Source organism: Choloepus didactylus, assembly GCF_015220235.1.
Source record: "Choloepus didactylus isolate mChoDid1 chromosome 25 unlocalized genomic scaffold, mChoDid1.pri SUPER_25_unloc1, whole genome shotgun sequence".
Classification (NCBI taxonomy): Eukaryota; Metazoa; Chordata; class Mammalia; order Pilosa; family Megalonychidae; genus Choloepus; species Choloepus didactylus.
This window is the reverse complement of record NW_023637606.1, coordinates 1,707,052-1,734,696: the sequence shown is the minus strand read 5'-3', so window position 1 is coordinate 1,734,696 and position 27,645 is coordinate 1,707,052. Positions and strand designations below refer to the sequence as shown.

Here is a 27,645-nt window from a genome sequence, read left to right as displayed (position 1 = left end):
AGAATAACAAAAGCCCCAAGCATCCAACTCGAAACAAGCTCAGTTGCAATTTGCCACAAAGCAGATAAATGCTTGTATTTTTTCCTTTTAAAAAAACTATTTTTTTCTATTTTTGTATTTCTCCACACTTTCTAAATTTTCTCAATGAGCATGTAGTATTTTGACAATAGAAAATAAAGGAAATTAATAGAAAAACAAAAAGGAATGAAGTCCTGATATCTTACAATGTTGATGAACCTCAAAGACATCATGTTGAGTGAAAGAAGCCAGAAACACAAGGACAGCTATTGTATGACCTTGCTTATATGAAATACCTAGAAGAAGCAAATTGCACAGCGACAGAAAGAAGATTCTGGGTTCCTAGTGGCAGGGATGTGGAGGTGGAGAAGGGGCAGTTAGTGCTTTGGGGATGCAGGAAAGTTCTGGGGATGGATGGTGGTGATGGGAGCACAATATTTGGAACGTCATCAGTACCACTGAATTGTACACTCGACAGTGATTAGAATGGAAAATTCTGAGTTGTCTTTTTGTTACCAGAATAAGAAGATTGGTGTTTTTTTGTTGTTTTTTTTTTGTTTCTTTAAGGGTGGGAAGAAAGTTCTGGGCATCTTCACCTGCTCTGAATGTGAGCTCTGGGTCCACAGGGAGCCTCGGGGTCCCTGACTGCAGCTTTCTGACTTTGGGTGCAACAGCCACCCCCAATTTATAGACGAACACATCGAGGCTCTGAGATGGTGCCACTTGCAGAATCGTGGCACAGCTAAGGAGAACTAAGTCAAAAAGGAGGATATAAAATTATAGACTATTCTGACCCGATGAGCCAAAGACGATCCGATGTCTGACCAGGTCAGGTTTATTGGCTCGTTGCAATGAGGGAGTCCACCCCCCAGAGGAACCGGGGTTATTACGGGATTTGGAGATGGGGGCAGTGGAGTGAAATCTAAATGAAGGAGAGTTTCCATGGGCTCCAGGCAGGCTGGGGGTACTTCCTTCTGACCGATCGGAATGACAACGGCAACGTCTGCGGTGGGTTTTAGAAAGTGAGGTTTGTTGGGGAAGAAGAAAGCAGCTGCTGGTCAAACAAGGGGGTTTTCGTGACACCCTACGGTGTGTCCTTGGGGAAATGATGTTTCCCATAAACTCTGTGGTCGCTTTATCTCTGCCTATCACTCCGGCCTTTTGAACAGCAGGGCAGAATTTTACGTTGGGTCTGCACTGGTTTTTCCTTTCTCAATATACCTGTAGATGAGGCTGGAAAGAAATATGGACGAGCTGTTACATGAATAAATGGAATGATGGACTTATGGGTGAATTTTTTTTTTTTTACAATATAAGATACTCTTGAGGTTGCTCAATTGTTATAAATACTTAGAAATAAAAATTTTTAAAGATCAGTGGTTGCCAGGAGTTTGGGGAGGGGAGGGACAAGCAGATGGAGAACCAGGAGATTTTTAGGGCAGTGAAACTTTTCCGTATGAGGCTGACATGGTGGATACAGGGCAGTACACATTTGTTGCAACCCACAGAACTGTACAACAGAGAGTTAATAATAATGTATCAAAATTAGTCCATCAGTTGTAACAAATATATCACATTAATGCAAGGTTTTAGGAATAGAATAAATGGGTCCGTAGAGGGGAATATATGGGAACTCTGTACTTTCTGCCCAATTTTGCTGTAAACCTAAAACTTCTCTAAAAAAAAAACAATCCAAGACTTTAAAAAAGAGTGGGGAGCCGGGTTCTAATTCTAATTTTGCCACTTAGTATTTATAGTTCCTTGCACAAGTCATTTCATCATTGGGACTCTCAGTTTTCTTCATTTGTAGCACAAGGTGCAGGAAAGAATGAGTTCCAAGACAGTATCAACCGAATTTAATAGGAAGGTCAAGGAGCTTTCTCAAGGTCACAGAGAGGAGAGTGAGGGTTGGAACAGTTCTTGATTTTTTCCACTCTCTGGAAGTTGAGGTGGCGCAAGAAAGCTCACAGTTATTCCATCTTTGCAAGAGACAGTCTACTCATATCCTATGTAAAAATTAACTCAAAGACCTGAAGCTCTAAAACTCTTAGAAGAAAACACAGGGGAAAATCCTCATGGCCTTGGATTTGGCAATAGATTCTTAGATATGACCAAAAAGCACAAGAAACAAAAACAAAAAATAAATAAATCAGACGTCACCAAAATTTAAAACTTTCAAACTTCAGAGAACACTATCAAGAAAGTGAAAAGACAACCTACAGAATGGGAAAAAATAGTTTCAAATTATATATCCGATAAGGACTTTGTATCGGGGATATATAAAGAACTCTAACAACTCAATAAAAAGGCAAATAACCCAATTAAAAATGGGCAAAGGACTTGCACAAACGTTTCTCAAAATCTCTCCAAAGAAGATAAACAAATGGCCCATAAGCACATAAAAAGATGATGGTACTACGAACAGTTGATTGTACACCATGGATGATTGTATGGCATGGGAATATATCTCAATAAAACCAAATTTAATTTAAAAAAAAAGACACTCAACAACATTAGCCATCAGTGAAGTGAAAACCAAAACCACATGAGATACCACTAGGATGGCTCAAATGAAAGACAGATAATAACAAGTGTTGGCGAGGACGGGGAGAAATCAGAACCTTGTACACTGCAGGTGGGAATACAACATGGTGCAGCCACTGTGGGAAACAAGTCTAGAGGTTCCTCAAACTGTTAAGCATCTAGTTACCATATGACGCAGCCGTTCCACTCCTAGACACGTGCCCAAGAAAATGAAAACATACATCCACACAAAAATTTGCCCACGAATAGTCACAGCAGCATTATTCATAAGAACAAACACATGGAAACAACTCAAGTACCCAGCAGCTGACAAAAGGAGAAAGAAAACACGGTCTGTCCTTACGAAGGAATACTCTTTGGTCACAAAAATGAATGAAGTGTGAGCCATTGATTGTTTACTTCAAATGGATTGTGATGGTGTGTGAATATATCTCAAGAAAACTGCATTAAAAAAAAAAAAAGGAATGAAGCACCAAAATGTGCAACAACCTGGGTGGAAAGTACATCTGAAAGGAAACCCAAGAAACCAATCACATTGGTCACTCCCAGGAAGCTTCTGGAATCCAGGATGGGACTGAAAGTTAGTCTCTCGCCCACCCTGCACCCAGAGTCACTTTTGCCAGCTTCTGATGGATCCTTTAGAGATATTCTATGTATACTCTCTTTTTTTTTTGCCAAAGTTTCCCATATTTTAGTGTTTTTTCTACAATAGAAAAATAAGGTCTTTACGCATTATGCTGAATTCCTAATTAGTGTTGAATCAGCCAGCTTCTATACGAAGCTTACAGTGTATATATACCTTCTTGTATTCTCTGAATTTACCATGTATATCTACTATCCTTTAAAAAAAACTATAAATCTGAAAGACAATCAGGCCGTAACCCCGTCTACGCCTGTGCTCATGACAGACATTACTAATCAATCGCCAATCGCTTTCCCACGGAGGACTTCGGAAAGCCAGTACCAGTTGATCTCGGAAAGCCAGTACCAGTCGATCCCGTCAGTCACACCCGGCACGAGAGATGACACCTCCCTCTGCCCGTCTCCTGGGGAAGTACCCTGTGGCTTGGAAGCAGCAGCTGAGTTGAGAGGTGCAGTCTTGGGGATCGGCGTGGGTCTGGGGGTGGGCGTGCTGATCACGGGACTCTCAGGGCTGGTGGGCCAGGCACTGCTGGGGGTGGCAGGCGCAGGGGCCCCCGTGGGGACCAGGGTCGTGCTTGCCATGGTGACCGTCTCCAGGATCCAGTCACGCAGCCGGGTCACTCGGGTGTAGACCCCCGGCCGCTGGGCTTCCGCACAGCCGATTCCCCAGCTCACGATGCCAGCCAGGAAGAACCTTCCAGAAGGCTCCTCACAGACCAGGGGGCCTCCAGAGTCACCCTAGGAGAGAAAGGCACATGCTCAGGCCACGTTGGGGCTCCCCAGCGGCACCAGCCCGAATCCCAGAGCCGCAGGGTCAAAGAAGGAGCCCTGGGGTGGGGCACGAGCTCACGGGGCAGATTTGGGCTAATTCACATCTCAGAATCTCAGTTTCCTCTTCTGTAAAAAGAAAACAAGACAGCTGGACCTTGGGATCTCCAAGGTCAGCCTGAAACCTGACTGAAGCGCGCTATGTCCCCTCCGATCCTCACCCCAGTAGATCTCTGGTGATGTCACCACCTGCTTCGGCTGACAGCCCTGCTGGAGCCCCCAACACCCCACTGGCGGCTGCAGTGTTTCTTCCCTAGCACCCCTCCTGCGCTCACTCACCCTCGCTTGCTATCCGCTGACTTCTCTCCACCCCCAGTTCACCTGGACTTGCTTACACTCCTGATCACAGCTTCTCTCTTATTTCCCGACTTTTTCTCCAGCTGCTGGCTTCACTTTGGTAACCCAAGCACATGCAGCAGTGTCTCCCCACCTTTTCCCCCACCTGCCAGGCCTGAGAGATGAAAGCAGAGATTTAAACCAAAAAGAAGGGAATCCATAGCCATCCTGAAAATCAACCAGGGAAGGTCTTGGAGAAGACCAGAGATTTGGAGGACTCAGGAGAGGCTGAGAGAGGGAAGCAGTTGCCCACCTGGGTGTTGAAGCCCAAGAGAGAAGAGAAGTCTTCCTCAAAAGGAGGGAGCAGCCAGAAGGGGTGTTGTTTGGGGTGCAGCAAGGGATTTGGGCAACAGCAAGGGATGAGCAAGACAGGGAGGTCTTTGGCTCCTGGAAAGGGGACATCTAATCCTGGGAGACAGCTGCTGATGCCCCCCACCCAGGGACACATAAGAGTTCGCCATCAAGAGTCAACTCAAGTCTCCATCGACAGGTGAGCGGATAAACACAAGGTGGTCCAGCCAAACAACGGAGTATTAGTCACCCATAAAAAGGAATGAAGTTCTGAGATGCGCCAACACAGATGGAGCTTGAAGATACCATGTTGAGCGAAATAAGCCAGGCACAAAAGGACAAACATGGAATGGTTTCAGTGATATGAAATGCTTAGAATATGCAAATTCCTAGAGGCAGACAGTAGACTGCAGATTACCTGGGGAGGGGCAGGTGGAGGCAGAGTTTTTGTTTAGGGTGATGGAAAGATTGCGGCAATGGACGGTGGTGATCATGGCCCAACATCGTAAATGAGATGCACAACACTGAATTGAATACTTGAAAGTGTTACAATAGGACCTTTTATGTTGTATACATGTTACCACATTAAAAATCATCCATGATCAGACACCCAGGGGAGTGAATCTCCCTGGCAACGTGGAATATGACTCCCGGGGAGGAATGTAGACCCGGCATCGTGGGACGGAGAACATCTTCTTGACCAAAAGGGGGATGTGAAAGGAAATGAAATAAACTTCAGTGGCAGAGAGATTCCAAAAGGAGCCGAGAGGTCACTCTGGTGGGCACTCTTACGCACATTTTAGACAACCCTTTTTAGGTTCCAAAGAATTGGGGTAGCTGGTGGTGGATACCTGAAACTATCAAACTACAACCCAGAACCCATGAATCTCGAAGACAGTTGTATAAAAATGTAGCTTATGAGGGGTGACAATGGGATTGGGAAAGCCATAAGGACCACACTCCACTTTGTCTAGTTTATGGATGGATGAGTAGAAAAATAGGGGGAAGGAAACAAACAGACAAAGGTACCCAGTGTTCTTTTTTACTTCAATTGCTCTTTTTCACTCTAATTATTATTCTTGTTATTTTTGTGTGTGTGCTAATGAAGGTGTCAGGGATTGATTTAGGTGATGAATGTACAACTATGTAATGGTACTGTAAACAATAGAAAGTACGATTTGTTTTGTATGACTGCGTGGTATGTGAATATATCTCAATAAAATGAAGATAAAAAAAAATCATCCATAAAAGAAAGACACTTAGGTCAAACCAAATAACCGTGTTTGCATAAAACATAGTTAACAGAACAACCACACCTGGAATTAAGTTATGGTCCTCAGAGAAGAAAGAAGAAACAGCATCCATGCAACAAGAACAGGAAAAGACAAAACAAGAACAGACAGCTGTAAGGAGGAAGGGAACAATTACAGTTCTTAAAAAAGAAAAATAGAATTGTTGAAATAAAATCCAAACAGATGGGCTGAATAGCAGAGTGGACACAGCTAATGAGGGAATCAGAAGATGCCACAGGAAAATAAAGGTATCGGCAGGCGATGCTCATTTCTGGAGGCTGCGGGGAGAACCCGTTTCCTCGCCTTTTCCAGCATCTAGAGGTGCCCCCATTCCTGGGCTTGTGGCCCCCTCCTCCGTTTCAAAATGAGCAAAATCCCATCTCTCTGTGCCTTTTTTTCTGAAGTCACATCTCCCTCTGACTCTTTCCTTCTGCCTCCCTCTTCCCCTTTTAAGCCCCTCACCCCCAATATCCAGAATCATTTCTCCGTCTCCAGGTCACCTGGTTAGCGACCGTAATTCCATCTGCAACCTTCATATTCTCAGGTTCCAGGGATTAGGTATGTGGGTGTCTGGGAATTGGGAAGGGGTAGCCATTACTCCGCCAACTACCATGGTCAGGGAGACTCAAGGAAGGAGGTCAGATCTCGAGTCCAAGAGAACCAACAACGCTGTCTTTGAAAATCAGGGTTCACTTCACAGGGACACTTTTATCTCCTGCGAGGGAAATCCCCACTGCCTCTGCTGGCTGCCCAGAACCTTCTCCAGCTACACCTGCTGCTTACCATGGCCCAGGCATGAGAGGCTGTGGGATTCCCACAGAACAATCCTTTCCAGTTATAAACGGGGAGACCGAGGCACAGAGACAGAATGGCATCATTCGTTTAAACAGCATTCCTAGGAAGCCATGCTGGAAAGTGAGGTGTTGGGGACAAATCCCCTGCCATCATGGAAGCCCCAATTTAGAGGAGTTGGTTGAGTTTCGGTAAGATCATCAGAACTGCTCCTTGCAAGCAAAGCACAGTGGAGCCCACGGCCAGTCCCCATCCCTTAAAAATCCCTCCAGAACAGGGATCCCTACGTCTGTGGACCCCCCTGGCATTTGAGACAAGCTTATATCCCTGTGGGCATGTTTCTGGGGAGAAGGGGCACAGCTTCCTCTGGAGGGGACACGGAGAGGGCTGTACCTGTCCCCAGAGCTAGCGGGTCTCACCTGGCAGGAATCCACCTTCCCGTCCAGGTACCCGGCACACACCATCCTGTCGGTGAGCGAGTGCCCGTAGAGGCTCATGCACAAACCTTCCTCCAGCAGCTCCACGGTAGCTTTCTGCAGCACCTCCGGCTTGACCACTGCCCAGGAGGGGACGGACAGGTGGGGTGAGCATGTGGGGTCCCGGGCAGCCACCCCAAGCCAGAAGGCTAGAGGAAATCTCCCTTCTGAGCCTCGGTTTCCCCTGCTGCAAACGGTGTGTGGGAAGTATCTCACTCGGACACCACCCCAGCCCACAGTTCACTGTCTCCGCCCGGTCAGCTAAGAGGCTCAACTCCTGGTCTCCGCTGCCCAAACCCACTCTGCCCTCAGCTGCCCCCAGGCCCAGCTCCATCCTTGCAGAGCTCAGGCCCCCAACCTCCAATCAACCTCCAGTCTCCTCTCTCTGGCCACACATCGGTCACTCCAGAATCTGCCCATGTCTCCCTGCCTCGCCAGGAGACCCTCATTCCTTGCTTGGGTCTTTGTGTCTTCATTACTCTGTCCCTACTCTGCTCACATCTACTCTTAACCCCGCAGCCAGCATGATGCTTGTGAAACACCAAATCGGATCCTGTTGCCGTCTCCTCCAACCCTCTGGGGGCTTCCCCTTTGGCTCAGCGTAAAAGCCCAAGTCTGGACCTCACTCCCTCCCTGTCCCAGTCAACGCCAGCCTCAGGGGCCTCCGCGCTGTTCTTCCCATGTGCCGAGCGTCCTCCTGCCCAGGGCCTTTGCGCTCACTGTTCCCTCTGCCTGAAATGCTTGTCCCTGCAGTATCTGCGTGGCTCCCTCCATCTTCTCCACAAGGCCTCTCCTGACACCCCCTATTTAAAACCCCCCACCCTATCCCTGCCTTATTTTTTTCCCTTTAAGCTCATGACCAGCTATGACTTTTATTTTCTCTCTCTCCCTAGAACTGCGCTGTCCAGTACATTTGGCCACTAGCCCCTGCAGCTATTTTAATGCAGATTTAAATGAATTATAATAGAAATAAACTATGAAACTCAGTTTCTCAGTCCCCCTGGCCACATCTGAAAGGCTCACTATGGTGGCTTCTGTATGGCTAATAGAGAACAAAACATTCCCATGGTCACTGGTTTAGATGGCAAGCTCCCTGCGGGCAGGGATTTCCATCTGCTTTGTTGACCGCCAGTCCCTGTAGAGGCTCCAATGTTTTTGGACTGAACGTAACAATCGTCATCACCATCATCATTTACCGTGGGTGATGATCTGCCTGGAAACGTGTCCTAATTAGGTAACTTGTGGCAAATGTCTTGTCTTTCCTTATCGCAAGGTGTAAAAACCTTTTGGGATTTTTTTTCTCCTTCTCAGCCAGGCACAGACATGAGAAAACCCTCAAGTCAAGATCTACCGGCCCCTTCTCTGGAGGTCAGCAGTGGGAGACCCTCAAGTCCTGAAGGCAAAGCAAAGCCCCTGTCCTTGGGGGTAGGGGGGGCTGAGGGCATCCTGCACAGGGGACACCCCACACTGCACCCCGGCATGAAAGTCATCTACAGACACCGTCTGAGTACCCCCAGACCCCCTCAACTGGCCTGTTACGAGTAGCTATTGAATTAGACAGTGGAGCCCTAGAATGTTCTAGAACAGTGTTGTCTGATACAACTTTGCACAACGATGGGGATGCCGTGCTCCGTGCTGTCCGATGTTCCCTTTTCTTGCTGCCTCCCAGAGTCTGCCATTCCTGCTCTCCCTTTCCCGGCTGGTCTGAACCTTCACCTGTCACCGTCCCCACTCAGTTCATTTTCCTCGCATCCCCTGTCAATCCCTCCCAAGAGCCCGTCCCCAGCAACTCATTTTGCTCGCTGACGTGCCGGCTCGCCGCCTGCCTCGGGGACCTCTGCTCTGCCCAGGGCCGCATGAGATGCTTACAGAAATCTTCTTTGAGGTATCCCCAGCCCGAGATCAGGCACTTCCTTCTGGGCGGGAAGACGTGCGTGGCCGCGGGGAGGCACACCGGCTGGACGTGCCTGCCGAAGGGCAGGGGGCTGCCCAGCTGCAGCACAGCCACGTCGAAGTCGGCCGTGTCTGGGTTGTACAGAGGGTGCTTCATGATCCTCGCCACCCGGGCCCGCACGGTGCTGGCCTCCAAGCCGCTGAGGCGGGTCGTGCCTGCATAGGCCACCCACTCCCTTGGGTCTTGGAATCTGCAGGGGCAATGCGAGGCTCAGGGGTCCACTATGAGCACGGAGTCGGGCCGGGATAGGGTGAGGCGGGCGAGGCACTCACCGCAGGCACAAAGTTTACGGTGGTGCCAAAAATCCCCATCATCAAGACAGATGATATTGTACTGCAACATTGCAAAAAATCAAAACAAACACGGAAGGATCCATGACAGACACAATATCACCGTTTTAAATAGAGATGGGACCCGGCAGGGCTGGGGTAAGGGAACTCTGCCTTCTTGGTCCAGCTCTCACACTGTAAAGTGTCCTTTCCACAGTGGAGAGCCACCGTTTTTTGCATTTTACGCTTTTTGTCAGTAATTCTGCTATTTAAAATCGCCCCCAAGTGTAGTGCCGAAGTGCCGTCTAGTGCTGTTGGCTGTGAGTTCCATGTTAACTAATCAACAATATATATTAAATAAGGTGGCTTTAAACAGAAACACGCATCCAACCCCGTTACGTGTTGATCCACTGATGGGATCACCCGGAGGCTGGGAAGAACCTAGCCCTGCATTTTTCCTGGAACCTTGGGTCAGCATTTGCTAATTCATCCTCCGTGGAGAGCTTATAGAACACGGCTACGCAAAGAATGAGAATTGAGTGTGAATGAAATCCACACACAGACAAAGCAAAAATGCCAGCTATAAGCTCTTATTCTGTTGGGCATCCTTAGAGACTTTGTAGGAAACATTTTTCAGTGCTGCCCCTTCCGGAGCATGAGAACTACCAAAATGAGTTCGTCATTCTGATTCTGTGGGCATCTGCTGGTGCAGCAATTAGGGATAAATCCCCTTGATGGTAAATCAGCCCAGAAAGAGCTGCCTGTATCACTCGTGTCCTATGATATACAGTCCATGTGAGCTCACAGAGGCCTGTTGGGTGGAAGGAAAACGGAACCTGTGCTTTGGACTTGGAAATAAACCAATCGATGTTGTTTTTAAAATAAAGCACATGAAGACCTGAGGCAGATGCTCACACCAACAGCCAAAGAGTTTCAGAGGGCCCCAAGGGCGTCAAGGAGATGTGTTACCCCAGAGTGGAAGGGAAGGTGGAGACAAAGGGATCTGAGCTGGCCTCCGAGCCCAAAGGGACGTGGACAGCCATGGGGGCAGGGGGCTTACTCATTGAAGCAGTGGGCAGCAGACACCAGCCACCTCGCACTGAGGACGCTGGCCCCGCAGAAGTGCTCGTTGTTCTCTCGGAGGCTGACTTGCCAGGGGAACTCGCCAGGGGACGCCTCCACACCACCCACGATCCTGCCGGCCGCCCTCCAGGCAGGTTGCAAACCGCAGTCTGCAAGAGACGAGATGCCCCCAAGCAGGACCTCAAGACGAGCAGACAGGACTCGCAGCCTGAGCCCCGAGGTCCCTTGCTCTTGACATTCCCGAATCCTTCGGAATAACCCGTCCCTCCCTCCACAGCATCTCCAGCCACCCCATCCTGGCACAGACGTCAAACACCCAAGGTCACACGGTTAGTGGCCGAGAAAGATCTCCATCCAGGAATCCTTACTCTGCCAAAGCATGTGTGACCTTCATGGGGTGGACATCATTTGGCCATCTTATGCTTTGTCATATTACGTTTATGGCCAAGTACCAGGTTCAAAGTGGGAACTTCAGAAACCCCTTCCACTTGAATTTGGGTTCTGCTGATCGATAAGCCAAAGGGTTGAGTCCTTGCTTCTTTTTTATAGACAGATGTCATATCTGTCTATTTACTCCACTCTACTTCTATATCCTTCAGTAAAGTTTTGTGATCTTCTGCATGTAAGCGCAACACCTGTTTATAAGTTTAGTCTTTGATATTTCATTGTTTGTTGCTATTGATAATGACTAGCATTTTTTCCCTTGTCTCTTCTACCCTGGTATGACTTGTACAAAGCAAAATCAAGAACTTTTTAAAATGTATTTCTATTTATCTTATCTTGTGTGATTATTGGCCTGTCTTATTTTTCTAATAGCTTTGGGGTCAATTTACTGATTTACTTTAGACAGACAAATATATCCACTGCAAATTACGATAGTTTTCCCTCCTCCTTTCCAATATTTAAACCTCTTTTCTTACCATATTGCATGGGCTAGTGTTGCTAAAAAATTGCTGGCTGTTCTTACAGCATTTTAATTGGATACTTCCCTTCCTCAAATTCCTTTGGCAACTCCCTGATGTTTATAGGATTGAGCTCCGGTTTCTGGCATTCAAGGTTTCTGTGAAGTGGACTGGTCTATCATTTCAGCCTGATTACTTTTCCCTACTTGTCTAAGTGTCCTCTCCTCCACCACCTTGTCCCCTCCCTTCCTCTATCAGCTCTAAAGCCAGCTGCACCTGGCTGTCCCACGCAACTGACCCCAGAAAGGGGTTGTGGCCTAGAGCCCAGGACAAACAGACAGACTGACCACACTGGGCCTCATCGGATCCGTCAGAACAGTCCACGCTGTCGTCACACTCGGGGTTCACTTTGGCCACACACTGGCCGTTCCTACAGGAAAAGGCATTTTCTGGACAGCGACCTGAAGACAGAAAAAGAGCCAAGTTCCCAAACGTACATTATCTCTCCTGAGCCACCGCTCTCGATTCCAAAATCCCAGAGCCTGGAAAACAGCTCCTACGGGTCTGCCTGGCTTTGACTACTTTGAAATAATTTTCTCAGCATTAGTGCAAAAAAAAAGATAACATTAGAATTTCATTAAGCTTCAAGGCCAGAAATATAATGAAGGCCACATGTGTGCCTTTAACTTTTCTAGTAGTATTTTAGCTACACTAAAAAAAAAAGTTAAAAGCAACAGATGAAATTAATTTTAATACTATATTTTACTTAACATGCTAGATCCAAAATATTATCAGCTCAACGTGTTAACAATATAAAAAGTGGCCAATGAGGAAGTTTACGTGCTTCTCCTTGTACTAAGTCTTTGTCATCTGGTGTACATTTTGCACGCATGGTTTATTGTCATTTGGAACAGTCGAACTATAAGCCCTCAGCGGCCGCAGCCCGTCCCGGTTTGCCTGGGATGGGGGTGATTCCCAAGTCATGGAATTCTGGCCCTAAAGCAGGCCCAGCCCCAGGCAAATCAGGACACATTTGGTGTAGACAGTTCAGGGATTACCAATCTGCATCAGAAAACAATTTCCCCACCAGATGGCAGGAACACGCAAGCTTTATTTGGGTGCTGCTTGGCCAGGAAACTCCAGAAGCAGAGGTGCAAGGGGCCACAGAAGGGCAAGGAAGACTCCAGGGGGACAGGAGAATGGGGGTGGGCGTGTTACACGTCTAGTGATGGAGCCTCCGGGTCAGAGAGTTCCAAGAGGCAGAAGTAGCTGGGGGTCTTTATAATTTCAGAGCTTCATCTTATCCATGATTAGCCGATGTTGGGTGCTGTTTGCACAGTTTGCAAAGCAGGTTGGATCTAAAGGCTAACACATGCTTATTCAGGTTATTTTTAAAGCAGTTGGATATGTTAAGAATTTCACTCTGGCCCTGGTGGGCTTTGGGCCAGCAGTCCCACCTGCTGGGAAATCCTCAGCACACAGCAGTCATCGTTGGCTCATTTATTTGACGGCTGGTTTCTGCACCCTCGTGGTTCTGTGCCCTAAACCTGCTGTGGCAGGGGGGCATGTCGGGTCTTTCTCGGAGGCTGTGTTTGCAGCTCTGCACCATCATGAGCTGCAATGACTGTGCTCATTGGGTCTAAATCCCAGGTGGGTCTGGGCTGTGAACTGCTTTCGAGGCTGGGTCACTGCCATGTGGACGGAGGGCATTTGAACGACTGGGGACACTGATCGTTAATATTTTGCCCTGTCAGCTCCGATCCATAATACCACAACCTGGGAAACCTCCACCCGAGGGTCAACATGTGCACCGAGCACACGCTTTGACTTTGAGGACTTTTTAACCAGCTATTTGCACGGTGTGGATTAGGATGGCAAAAAAGCTGACTCTAATTTATCAACACTGGGGACTAAATCAATCGATTTACACTGTCCATCCCATCAGGAATTTATTCTGGCACTTAACTCAAAATCGTTTTCCAAATAATGAAAGCAGAGTTTCCCACAAGGCTCGGCTGACATGGGGGCTGGATCGTTCTCTGGGGTTTCTGGGCACTGGGGGATGCTGAGCGGCCTCCATTGGCTCCCCCCACTCAACGCCAGAGCAGCCTCCTCCCCAGCTGTGACAACCGCAAATGTCTCCAGACATTGCCTCATGTCCCCAGAAGGGCAAAATTGTCCCCGGAGGGACCCACTGACATAGAGATAAATAAATGTATGTGTAAACACATGTAGTGAGCCAGCTCAAAGGGTAGTCATCAAAATAATAAAAAATGATGAGATTCTACTTAAATTCACGCTCTCCTTTTGCTTTTTTTTTTTTTTTTTTTTTTTATTTTTTGTTTTGTTTTCTTTATTGTAACAGCAGGTGTCCACACCTTTTCCAGAAAGCAATAAAGCTTTCTCTGAACTACACTCAGCCATTTGACAGCGCCTCCTCCATTAAATTCTTTGCCAACCCAGGACCATACATCTAGCTCCCCTATAGGGTGCTGGTGGGCAAAATTAATATTTACCGTGTTGTAGGGACTTTATTTGCTTACTTGAAAGAAGTATTAGGAAAGCCCTGGAGGAAATCAGAGAAAACCTGGCAGCTGACAGGGATTTCTTGGCAAGGAGAAAAACATACCTGACTTCAAATCTCTTTCTGTTAGTGACCCTTTCTGGTTTCCTGAAGAGAAATGGGGGAAAAATAAGGCGAAATTATTTGAAAGCGGCAAAATCATTTGCCACATTTCAAGTGCTCGATAGCCACAGGGCAACCATACTGGACAGCACAGAAATGGAATGTTCCCACCATCACGGAAAGTTCTAGCAGCCTGCACTGGTGGTGACCATGGGTCAGAGTTGGTGGAGAGGGAACTTCTGCAGAGCAGGGTCACAGTGACGAATCTGTACAACATGACAATGGTCTGAACTGGTGCATCTGAGTTGGAACTGTGTCTGCGCGCTCAGATTACAGTGTACTGCATATGATGGAATAGTACGCAGCCATAAAAAGGGACGAAGCTCCGATATATGCGCCAACATGGATGAACCTTGAAGACGTCATGTTGAGTGAAGTAAGCCAGACAGAAAACATCAAATATTGTATGATCTCACTGATGTGAAATAATTAGAAAAAGCAAACTCATAGAGTCAGATCCTAGAATACGGGATGGGGAGTTAATGCTTCATGGGTACAAAATTTCTAATTGGGGTGACGTAAAAATTTTGGTCCTGAACAGTAGTGATGGGAGCATAACACTGAGAATGTAATTGACACCACCAAATTATATATTTGAATGCAACTGAACGGGAAATCTTAGATTGTATTTATATTATTAGAATAAAATTTTTAAAAAATCCATAGGATTGTATAACATAAACCTTGCACCCTAAAATAAAACATGAGCTATAGTTAATAGTACCATTATAAAAATGCTTGTTCATCAATTGTCACAATCGCACCTTCCATGCCAGGTGTCAAAAATAGGGTGGCTTAACTTGGCAGGTGAACTCACTGCCCTCCCCCCTACGTGGGACCCAACTCCCAGGGGTGTAAATCTCCCTGGCAACCAGGATATGACTCCCGGAGATGAACCTGGACCTGGCATCATGGGATTGAGAACATCTTCTTGACCAAAAGGGGGATGTGAAATGAAAGGAAATAAAGCTTCAGTGGCTGAGAGATTCCAAATGGAGTCGAGAGGTCACTCTGGTGGACATTCTTATGCACTATATAGATAACCCTCTTTATGTTTTAATGTATTGGAATAGCTAGAAGTAAATACCTGAAACTACCAAACTCCAACCCAGTAGCCTTGACTCTTGAAGACGATTGTATAACAATATAGCTTACAAGGGGTGACAGTGTGATTGTGAAAACCCTGCGGATCACACTCCCTTTATCCAGTGTATGGATGGATGAGTAGAAAAATGGGGACAAAAACTAAATGAAAAATAGGGTGGGATGGGGGGGATGATTTGGTTCTCTTTTACTTTTATTTTTTATTCTTATTCTTATTCTTTCTGGTATAAGGAAAATGTTCAAAAATAGATTGGGGTGATGAATGCACAACTATATGATGGTCCTGTGAACAGTTGATTGTACACCATGGATGATTGTATGGTATGTGAATATATCTCAATAAAACTGAATTTAATTAACAAATAGAGTGGCTTATGGGAACTCTGTATTTGGGGCATGATTTTTCTGCACACCTACAGCCTCTCTAATATAAATAAATAAATAAACAAATAAATAAATATAAACCAAATTTTAAAAATCACGATGTACCGGGGCAGAGACTTTTAGAGCAAAACATCCACTCTTATTTCTATACCAGGGGTTGCAAAGCATGGTTCATGGGCCAAAACTGGCCTGCCCGCCTGGTTTTATAAATAAAGTTTTATCGGCACACTGGCACACCTGTTCCTTTACAAACTGCCCGTGGCTGCTCTCGCCCAACAGTGGCAGAGCTGAGTGGTTGCGAGACTGTCCAGCCTGCAAAGCTGGAAATATTTGCTCGCCGGCTGTGCTGGTTTGGATGTATTATGTCCCCCAAAACGCCATGTTCTTTGATGCAATCTTGTAGGGGTGGATGTATTACTGTTGATTAGGCTGGAATCTTTGAATTGGGTTGTTTCCATGGAGATGTGACCCACCCAACTGTGGGCGATAACTCTGATTGGATAATTTCCAAGGATGTGTGGCCCCACCCATTCAGGGTGAGTCTAAATTAAATCACTGGAGCCCTATAAGAGCTCAGACAGAGGAGCTCAGTGCTATAGCCAAGAAACATTTTGGAGACAGCCATTGAAAGCAGACTTTTGCTGACACTCTGCTCCAGAGAAGCTAAGAGAGGACAGAACTCAACCAAGAGCAAAATTTTGAGGAACACACAGGAGCTGAGAGAGGAGCTAGAACACAACCCAGGATCAGCAGACGCCAGCCACGTGCCTTCCCAGCTAACAGAGGTTTTCCAGATGCCATTGGCCATTCTCCAGTGAAGGTACCTGATTGTTGACGCCTTATCTTGGACACTTTATGGCCTTCAGAGTGTAAATTTGTAACCAAATAAACCCCCTTTATAAAAGGCAATCCATATCCTGCAGCATTAGCAAACCGGAATACCGGCTGTTCTAGTTTGCTAATGCTGCCAGAATGCAAAACACCAGAAATGGATCAGCTTTTATAAAAGGGGTTTATTTGGTTACAAAGTTACTGTCTTAAGGCCATAAAGTGTCTAAGGTGACACATCAGCAATTGGGTACCTTCACTGGAGGATGGCCAATGGTGTCCGGAAAACCTCTGTTAGCTGGGAAGGCACATGGCTGGCGTCTGGTCCAAAGCTCTGGTTTCAAAATGGCTTTCTCCCAGGATGTTCCTCTCTAGGCTGCAGCTCCTCAAAAATGTCACTCTTAGTTGCTCTTGGAGTGTTTGTCCTCTCTTAGCTTCTCTGGAGCAAAAGTCTGCTTTCAACGGCTGTCTTCAAATTGTCTCTCATCTGCAGCTCCTCTCTCAGCTCCTGTGCATTCTTCAAAGTGTCCCTCTTGGCTGTAGCAAGCTCGCTCCTTCTGTCTGAGCCTATATAGTGCTCCAGTGAACTAATCAAGGCCCACGCTGAATGGGCGGGGCCACACCTCCATGGAAATAATCCAATCAGAGTCATCATCCACAGTTGGGTGGGGCGCATCTCCATGGAAACAACCTAATCCAAAGATTCCAACCTAATCAACACTAATACATCTGCCCCCACAAGACTGCATCACAGAACATGGCGTTTTGGGGGACATAATGCATCCAAACCAGCACACTGGCTCTTTACGGAAAAGAGCGTGCCAATCGCTGGTGTAGACCATGGAGGGGAAGGCAGATGTGTATGTGTGTGTTTTCTCTCCACAGCGAGCACTGAAAACCTAAAGGCTGATGTGACTTCAAACCATGCAGCCACGTCTCCCACAGTACCCCCCAGCCTGGTCTCCTGCTCACCTGTGAGCTCGGCCGACCGGATGGTGCCGTAGTGGCCGAGGGGGATGTGGTGGTCCCGCAGCCTGGCTCGCAGCCCCTGCTGCAGGAGCTCCTCCTCCAGGCCTGGGCTCAGCGGCCGCAGGCTTCGCAGCAGGAAGCGCAGTCGAAAATGCACCAGGACGCTGGCGTTCCCGTCCCTACAGGTTGGGGCAGAAGTCTCTGGAGAAGGACTCATCTCTGCTGGAATCTTCTGGAACCTTCTGGAATCCTGCCAAGGCTCCCCACCCCCAGAGGAGGCTCCGACTCACCTATAACTCAGCACGGTGCAGCCCACGCAGCTCGCCTCTAACTCGGTCTTCCGGAAGCTACTTAAAAACTGCAAGAAGCAATGCCAGAAAGGGGGAGCTCACAGGGTGGACCCCAAGTCCCACTGCCCCAGGGCTGCGGAGAGCTGAGAGGGGTCTGGGAGAGCAGGCGAGGGCGGTACGTTCTGTGGAAAATATCTCCTTTCTAAAAAGCGTGCTAAAATAGACAGAACATCAGATTTGCCGTCTTAACCATTTTCAGTGCACAACTCCACAATGTCGTGCAAACATCCCCACTGTCTATTTCCCAAACTTTTTCATCGCCCCAAACAGAAGCTCTGCTCCCGTGAAGCAGTCACTTCTCACTTCCTACCCCTGGCGCTGGCCCCTGTTGACCTCTAACTTACTCTGGACATTTCAGATAAATGGAATCAAAACAGCGTGTGGCCTTTTGTCTGGCTTCTTTCACCAAGCAGCGTGTTTCCAAGGTTCATCCACACTGTCATGCGTGTCAGATCGTCACTCCTTTTCCTGGCTGTATAATATTCCGTGATTCAGATGGACTATATTTTGTTTGTCCGTTCCTCTGTCAATGGACACTTGTGTGGCTTCCGCCTTTTGGTTACTGTGAATCACTTTTATTCTTATAAAAATGGTGTTGTCTTACAGTCTCATCTCTGTCCACTAGAGCACCCCCAACGATAAAGAGAAATGATGCATGAACGTGTGTCTAAGGGTCCCGGGGAGTTTGGCTCGAAGGGTTCCCAAACTCGAAATCTCTTTGGCATTCTATTTTACATCCGTGTAACAGAAAGACAATGTTTTAAACTAGAGATCAGTTCAATGAGCTTTTCCCCCGAAATCTGATTCCAGGACATTCTATCTTCTTGTGAGAATCTCAGCTTTAAGATTAAAAATGTTCAAGATGACTTTCCAGGTGTGGTTAAAACACTGAGAAGAATATGATTTATAAGGCCAGGGTGCCGTGGCTGATCTTAATCCCAAAGCAAGTATTTTCTTAGACAAACGTCATCTTCAGTCGCCAGTGCAGTATCTGAAGAGGCTCATCAGTCTCTCGGAGAAAAGGAGCCTCACGTCATTGGTTAGTGACACAATGATGAAGATCTTCCTTTCCTGACACACTGGCTTTTATTGAATCCCCAGCAGCCCAGGGGACTTCTAATCGAAGACTTCACCCTCTGCACCAAGGGCAGGCCCTGGGGCTTTAAAATCCTGCACCCTAAAAAAGAATGAAGTGCCGACCCACGTTACAACATGGATGAACCTCGAAAACACATTGAAAGAGGCCAGTTCCAAAAGGCCCCACATTGTCTGATTCCACTTAAACGCAACGTCTGGAATAAGTAAATCTCTAGAGACAGGAAGTGGATTCGTGGTGGCTGGGGGCTGGGGAATGGGGGGTGACAGCTGATGGGTACGGGGTCTCTATTTGGGGTGAAGCAAATGCTCTGGAGTTAGACAGCGGTGACGGTTACCTCTCGTGGTGAATGTACAAAAACCCACTGAACTGCACACTTTTAATAATGGTTGATTCTGTGTCATGTGAATTTTGCCTCAATTAAACAAACAAACAAAATTCATGGCTGGGCCTGCTTTGTCAATCCAAGTACCAAAAAAATGCTGGAAGGAACTTTCTTGTCTTTCTCGTTCTTCATGAACAATCAGTGTGACCAACCATCCTGGTTTTCCCAGCGTTGTCCCAAATTGAGCCTGGAAGATTCCACACCCCAGGAACCCCTCAGTCCAGGGACAGGGTCCGGCTGGAGGGTGGGGTCAAGTGGACTCCCCGTGACAGTCTGGAGGATGTTTACTTGCCCTCCACAGTGTCATCCCTGGCTGCCCCCCTTGCCCCTTTGGATTTCTCCCCTCTTGACTTTGGCTGTCAGCCCCTACCACATGGTTGGTTGACCAGATGTCCCGGATGCCAGCACACTTCCTATTGATTTGTTTTTTCACTGTCCCCAGCTATCTCCCTGTTGGCAGAGCCCTGGCTTAGACACTAAATTGTTGGCTGTGATACCCACTTCCTAAACACACATGATGTGGCGTTATGCCCGTGGATTCTACCCCCTAAACTCTCTTAAATCAACCCGCTTCTCCCAACTTCACAGCCCTAGGCTTGCCGTCTACACCTGTGCTGATTTCCACGACGATGGGTTTATGTTACACGGATGCTGTCCAGCAGGGCAACCACCAGCCAACGCAGCAGCTGAGCATTTGGAATGCAGCTGGTGCAGCCAAGCGGCTGATTTTGAAATCCTATTTAATTTCAATTAATTTATATATTCCATTTAAACACTGATTCTCAATTTGGTTATCGGAAAACCTTTACATATGTTTGCAGCAACTTGAGTAGGTAAATGTTGCAGAATCTAAACACAGATGGAGCATGTTTGATAAAAATATCACGTCCGAACTGAGATGTGCTGGGAGTGTAAATACGTACCAGATTTGGAAGGCTTGGAACAAAAGCAAGAAGGTAAAAATATCTTAACACCTGTTTTATATTGAAGACACGTTGAAATGATAACATTTGGGATATTCTGGGTTAAATAGTAAAATTAATCTCACTTGTTCGTACTTTATTTAATGTGACTGCTAGAAAAATTTAAATTACACGTGGGGCTTGCATATTTCTATTGCACTATATTTCTATTATATTTATATTTACATTGCTTTAGGGTACTGGATTTGGGTTGGTAAACTGCAGCTCCTGGACCAAATTTAAACAGTTGCCTGTTTTCGTGCTGTCTGTGAACTAAGAATTTTCACATTTTTAAATGGTTGAAAAGACTGCTTGAAAAATAATATTTCATGGCACGTGAAACTTCTATGAAATTCTAATTTCAGTGTCCATAATTGAAGTTTTATGGGCACACCCCCACATCCAGTCCTCTGTGTCTTGATCAACTATGGCTAGATTTGTGCCCCAATGACAGAACTGAGTAATCGCAACGGGGACCACCAGGCCCACAGAGTTGCAATATTTACTATCTGTCCCTTTGCAGAGAATATTTGCCAACGCTTGCTCTAGATAACTTGTCTTCTTGCTTCTTTTACGTCTTATTATCCGTCCTCCACCCTACAGACAGGGAACTATTTGAAGAACATAAATCCTGATCAAGTCACCCTTCAGTTGCTCTTAGAATAAAATGTAAAACAATCTAGATACAATAGATGTATTATCTAGATATAATTCACCCACCATAACATTCACCCTCTTAAAGCAGATGATTAGATGGGTTTGGGTAGATTCAGAGTTGTGCAACCATCGCCACAATCAACTGTGGAACATTTTCACCCCAAAATGAAACTCCGGGCCCGTCCACCGTCATGCCCCAGCCCCTGGAACCATCCATCTAATTTCCTCTCTGTGGTTTTGCCTCTTCTGAATATCTCGTATCAATGGAATCAGACAACGTGTGGCCTTTTGCGTCTGACTCTCTCTCCGAGCACCACGTTGTCGAGGTCCATCTGCTGTAGCACAGATCAGAACTCCGTTCCTTTTTACAGCTGAATAATATTCCATCATCTGGGTGGACCCCATTTTCTTGATTCATCCATCTGCCGATGGACACTGGGGTTGCTTCTGAATAATTCCGCTCTGAACGCTTGGGTCCACGTCCCCGTGTGTACACGTGGTTCCACTTCTCTTGCATAGATACCAGGGGCTGGAATTGCTGGATCATATGGCAACTTTATGCCAAACCTTTTTATTCATATGCTCTATTTGTTTTTTTCATCAGAGAAGCTGTAGGTTTACAGAAAGATGATGCAGAAGATACAGCATTCCCATGCACATCTCCGTTTCAAGGAACCTCCAGGCTGCTTGCCACGCGGCGGCACCATTTTCCAATCCCACCAGCAGCACGAGAGGGTTCCCATTTTGCCACGAGAATAAACTTAAACTTTTAAACACAGCCTGAAGCCCTGCAGGAGTTGGTACCCACTGGATACGACCGTCCCCCATGCTCGCTCGGCTCAGCCACAACGGCCTCCCCGTGTGTCCCCCGTGCCCAACTTTCCTGCCACGGAGCCTTCCCAAGCCACTGGGCCCCTCGCTCCCGCTCTCTGTCTCATCCTTCGGGCACGGGAGGGCTGCTTGAGGTCAAAGCCCGTGGCTGCCCGCTTGCCCCCAGGAGCCCCCGCTCGTCCCCACGTGCAGGCCACACTCACCAGCATTTCCAGAGTGGACGTCAGTGTCCGGTAGTAGTCCGAGGACTCCTGCTGCAAGCTGCTGTCGTACCTGATCCCTTGCAGCCGGGCCGTGTGCTCCACCTCGACGCCCTGCGTAGGGAGGATGGCTGCGGACAAAACCAGGGCCCGGGGTTCAGCCTGAGCCTGTGGCCTGGGCCCCGACCCTCGCGCCTGTGCAGCCCAGGTGGGGTGGCCTGACGTCCCCGACGGCCTGGACAGTCTCGGGGATCTGCACCTGCTGTTCTGAGTCACGACTGCCACCCTCAGAAGTGTCCTGGTGTCGAGGGTTGAACTGGGCCCCCCAAAAGGGTATTGTGCTGGGTTTGAATGTATTATGTCCCCCAAAGCGCCATTATCTTTGATATAATCTTGTGTGGGCAGATGTATCAGTGTTGATTAGATTGTGATTCTTTGAGTGTTTCCATGGAGATGTGCCCCACCCAGCTGTGGGTGATGACTCTGATTGGATAATTCCCATTCAGGGTGGGTCTAAATTAAATCACTGGAGCCATATAAATGAGCTGACAAACAGAAGGAACTCAGTGCAGCTGAGAGGGACATTTTGAAGAGGAGCTATAGCCAAGAGGGACACTTTGAAGCATGCACAGAAGCTGAGACAGGAGCTGCAGATGAGAGACCATTTGAAGACGGCCATTGAAAGCAGATTTTTGCTTCAGAGAAGCTAAAAGAGGAGATGCGCCCCAAGAGCAACTAAGAGTGACATTTTTGAGGAGCTGAAGCCTAGAGAGGAACATCCTGGGAGAAAGTCATTTTGAAACCAGAACTTGGGAGCAGACGCCAGCCACGTGCCTTCCCAGCTAACAGAGGTTTTCCAGACACCATTGACCATCCTCCAGGGAAGATACCCAATTACTGATGTGTTACCTTGGACACTTTTTGGCCTTAAGACTGTAACTGTGTGACCAAATAAACCCCCTTTTATAAAAGCCGATCCATCTCTGGTGTTTTGCATCCCAGCACCATTAGCAAACCAGAACAGGTATGTTCTGTCCTAACGCCTGGGGGCCTTTGGAAACAGAGTCCTCGTGGATGTGACTGATTACACCCAAGGTGACATCCTGCTGGAGCAGGGCAGGCCCTGAATCCAAAACACTGGGGTTCTTCTGAGAAAATAAGGGAGATGGCCAAGTGGAGATGGGGGGCAGGGGCTGGAAGGGGGCGTCTCCAAGCCAAGGAAACCAGGGGTGGCCGGCAAACCCCGAGGAGCTGGGAGAGGCCAGATGGAGTCTCCCCTGGAACATTCCAGAAGGAATGTGGCCCTGCTCAAGTTCAGACTTCAGACTCCCAGCCTCCGGGACCACCGGACACGTCTGCTTTCCTGAGCCACCCAGTTTGGGGTACTTTGTTAAGGCGACCCCAGAAAACTAAGTCACCTGGTGTGGTCACACATTCTCCAGGAACAAAGCTGGTAAGTGCCGTCCCCCTGCCCCCCAGCGTCCCCAGGACCTCCTTGAGGGCAGGGCTACGTCTCCAGAAGCTTCCCTAGGTAAAGGCGGAAAGGGCTCAAGGGACCCTCCCTCCACCCCAAACCTCCCTGGGGGGCAGAGGACACCCCAGCACCATCAGCGTTGTCCCTGGAGGCGTCACCCCACAATGCCACCCCGGAGGGTTTCGGGTTTCTCTTTGAAACACAGCATCAAAAATCCACAATAGGAAAAAAAAAAAAAAAAACACCAATAATCATTAAAAATTAAAAAATAAAGACAAAAATAGCAACCACAGAAACCACGAAAGCACGAGTTTCTATCGAAAATACATCAGAACCGCCGAACCAAAATACACACCAGCAAGAAATGACCTAATTTAAAATTTAAAAATGAAAGTAGCAACCACATCCACAGTGAAAGCTGAGCGTGCTTCTATTTATGTTCCGGCTCCAAAAACAGGACATTTTTCATTCAAGAAACTATAAACAAACAAAAATGCACACCCTATTTTGTAGAGCAAATTGCCCGTGCTCCACCTCCCAATTAATTTAACTTTTTATTTTGAGATCATCGTAGACTCGCTGGAAGTTGCAAAAACCAGTCCAGAGAAGGTCCATGTACCCTTTACCCAGCTTTTCCTGATGCAAAATCTCCAGCTAAGTTTTTAAGCTCTGTCTGGGAAGAGGCTGAATTTTAAGGGGTTTGCGTAGCCGTCCAGTGGTTCTAGAGGCCCTACTGGAGGGTTGTATTTATTTGTTGTTTCCAAAATGTATCTGTGCTTCTAGAAGGCAAGTGAGAAACTCTGAATCCTACTTCTCACTAATGCAAGTAAACGCACGTGTGCACACACTATGTGGAGCCCGTGTTTTACTGCACTGGGCTCCCACTCCCACAGCCATTAGGGACCTCGGTCAAACGCATCAGACTTTGGAATGTTCTGGAGATTTCAGACAAATTTTTAAAAGTTAAAATAGGAACCCAACTTACTATTTTGCCACATGAGGACATTTCTCCAAAACTGCCTTTATTATCATCATTTCCTAAGACAAAGGTGATTTAAAAACTTAAAATAAAACTGTAGGAAGCATATCACCTCAAAGTAAGTCCATTCCAGATCAGCACTGCCCAATGGAACTTTCTGCCATGATGGAATGTTCTAGATCTGCGCTATCCAATATGGCGGCCACCAGCCACATATGGCCGTTGGGTGCTTGAAATGCTCCCAGCATTTGAGACTGAAGAACTGAAATTTTAAATTTTATTTAATTTAGATAGCCCCCACAGAGCTGGTAAAGCTGTATATTGGAGAGTACTGATGTAAAATGTACACAAGATGAACCTTCTAGATACAATGGTTTAAAAATGGAAATAGCTCAGTGTCTCTCAAGAGGACTCTCTTAATATACTCTCTAAGACATATTGCTAAATGGCAAAAGTAAGTTTCAGGAAGATATACAGATTGTACTATCACTCACATAATAAATACATGCAAAAATACGAAGTATTTGTGGAAACACATACAGTTGGTCCTTACTATTCACAGATTCCATATTTGCAATATTACCTGCTCGCTAAAATGTATTTGTAATCTCAAAATCATTACTCACGGAGATTGTGCGGTCATTGGAAGACGTGGGCAGAGCAACAAAAAACCTGCGTTGCCCAAATCATACGTTCCCAGCTTGAGTCGAACACAGCAACATTCCGCCTACTGTTCTCATCTCAAACTGTGAACGAGTGTCCTCTTCTTAGTATATTTAAATCCACGTGCTTTGAATTTTTGTGCTTTTTGTGGGTGATTTTGCTGGGTAAAATGGCCCCTAAGTGTAGCACCGAAGTGCTGTCTAGTGTTCCCAAGCACAAGAAGGCTGTGACGGGCCCGATGGAGAAAATACGCGTGTGCTGGATGATCTCTGTGTGATGGTGCTGCTAGCTGTGCGTTCACGGATCATGAATCAGCGTCTTAGCTCATGAGCCCTAGTGACTCGCCCCCTCAATAAGATTCATGATTAAACTTGCTTAAGTTTATGCTATTTGTATTTAAATGTTGTTCTAAAATGCTCGGAAGGCAACGATCTTTTTTCTAGATGGGGTTCTCTAAAAAGCTGGTGAAACAAAGAACTACCTATGAAATCCTTGCTTGCAAATTCAGGAGGAAGCAAAAGATAGAAGGGGCTTTAGCAGTAATCCACAGAATAAAAGGTTATGCATGGATTGACTGATAAAATGACATGCCCTGTATCCTCTACAGGCAGAGATTCAGTGTTTGCTAATCCAGTGTCCCTGGCGACTTTAAAGAACACGACAACCACAAATAACGACGATCAATCATATAGGTATGTAAATGTGTATTTTGAAACCACACATTATCATATTTGCCATAGAAATTTCAGGGAAAAGAACGGAATGTGATGTTTTTGTTTTATACTTTAAAAAAAACTTTTTGAAAAGGTGTAATATATCTACATGGTTCAAAAATCAAACACCACCAAAGAGTATATGGGAAAATATCTCCCTCTTTCACCTGTCACTCAGTCCTCCGCTGACCCCTAATGACAACCAATTAACTAGACTCTGACACTTCCTTCCTGAAAATAATTTATGCACATAAGCAAACTTTTTTTCTTACCTGCTATCCTGGGCCTGCCCCCCATTTTTTTTTTAATTTAGAGATCTGAGAGATCATTCTATTCAAATATAAAAGGCACCCCCTTTGCTTATTTTTTTAACCACAGACCTTACATTGTATGGATGTAACATAATCCTCTGTTTTCTCTTAAATAATATGAACATCATAATATGAACAAAAAAAAACCAATGGGGAGCAAACACAAAAGTTGAGCAATTGTTGGTTGTGGGTGGTGGGACTATAAGTAATTACTCTTCTTTAAAAATACTTTCTGGTACTTTTCAGATTTCCCAACGTTTACAAAAAAATTCATTTCCACCATCCTTATTTTTCTCCCTTTTACCCCAGCCATGGAAACTTCCTTCAGTTGGGAAAACTGAAAGGTTGAGCAACTTTCTCCTCTCTGTCTTCCATCCATGTCCCTGGCTGGATTTTCTAGCCGTGTACACACTGTGGACAGCCTCCGGCTCCGGCGGCCGGACGGTCACCCTTGATTTCCAAGTGTGGACGCTCGCCCCACAACCTTCGACTCAGACAGACACAACAGATGCACGTCGGGACATTTGTGGGGGTCCCCCGGCTTTGTGAACCCACCCATCCCACGGCCACTTACCCAGAAGGGCTCCCAGGGAGAAGATGACAATGCTGACGGAGACGACAGTGGCCACGGCGAGCCGACAGCACCTGGCGCCCGGGGCGGAGGGCTCCTTGGTCACGTCGGACACGAGACGTACGTCAGCGATGGTCGACGCCATGGTTCAAAGACGCAAGGACAGCTATCTAGATGCCAAAAAAGTGGGGGGACAGAAAAAAAAATCAGCGCTCTAGGGTCCCTCTTCCAAAGCAAGGATCTTATGTGTCCAGATATCGTTGTCCAGCAAAAGGGCTGTGAATGCTAGGGGGCTCATTCCAAAAAAGAATACAAGATGGAGTTAGCCTGACGGCGTGTGTGGGCTCCCCGTGAGCCGCTGGGGTTCATCGCGAGAAAAAGGAGTATATAGTGAGAATATTTAGTGAATACAGTCGATTCTGGCAATTCACAATAGTTCTGTTCAATTAATGGATGCGGAACCATGGCCCCTTGGTGAGCTGCTGGCTGGTGTCCTGTCACAACATTTTCGTCAACCGATAAATGCACAACCTTGTTTTATGTGTGTTTTTGCTTAAAGATGACTTATTAATTTATACGCTGATATGACGGCTGACGGCCATAGCTCCCACCTGAACAAAGCTGACTTAATACACTTTATTTGGTGACTCAAAACCTTTTGTCCCTATGGGACATGTATCCTCAATGGAGGCTGACACCTCCAAGGGTGCAAAAATTGGTTCTTAGGGAGGCAAAAAACTCACACTTTTTATGTATAATACACAGACATATGGATGTAAACAGATACAGGATATCTGTGGTATTAAATTTTCAAGGAGGGTGGAGAGGATATTAGGAAAAAATATCTAAAATTTTCCACAGAGGGGAAATAATGGAAAAAAAGTTGAAAATCATTGTCATAGGAAGATGGTTTCGAGTTAACTACAATTTTCCAACTTAGACATTAAATCGTGTCTAAAATATGACTGGCTATAAGTTTCCTATAGTTGCAGAATGTCTTCTATTTATATTTCATTTAATTAGGCATCCAGAATGGATGATAGTCAAAGTAGAAA

General features: G+C 46.6%; 1 protein-coding gene across 2 annotated transcripts in view; it reads right to left on the bottom strand.

Annotated features, from left to right (window-relative positions):
- The window catches only part of TMPRSS9 (transmembrane serine protease 9), a 36,301-nt gene extending 9,566 nt beyond the window's left edge, over positions 1–26,735 (bottom strand). Inside the window, exons 1-10 of one of the 2 annotated variants that reach the window (XM_037823852.1) lie at positions 26,594–26,735; positions 21,883–22,010; positions 17,689–17,756; positions 17,402–17,577; positions 14,057–14,098; positions 11,775–11,888; positions 10,503–10,674; positions 9,089–9,363; positions 7,163–7,299; positions 3,621–3,942 (exon numbers count right to left, since the gene is read on the bottom strand). In XM_037823852.1, the coding sequence (XP_037679780.1) occupies positions 3,621–3,942; positions 7,163–7,299; positions 9,089–9,363; positions 10,503–10,674; positions 11,775–11,888; positions 14,057–14,098; positions 17,402–17,577; positions 17,689–17,756; positions 21,883–22,010; positions 26,594–26,735 (1,576 nt within the window). The remainder of the gene's footprint in view (positions 1–3,620; positions 3,943–7,162; positions 7,300–9,088; positions 9,364–10,502; positions 10,675–11,774; positions 11,889–14,056; positions 14,099–17,401; positions 17,578–17,688; positions 17,757–21,882; positions 22,011–26,593) is intronic. The other variant, XM_037823853.1, reaches the window with a different exon arrangement.
- Between the last annotated feature and the right edge of the window lie 910 nt (positions 26,736–27,645).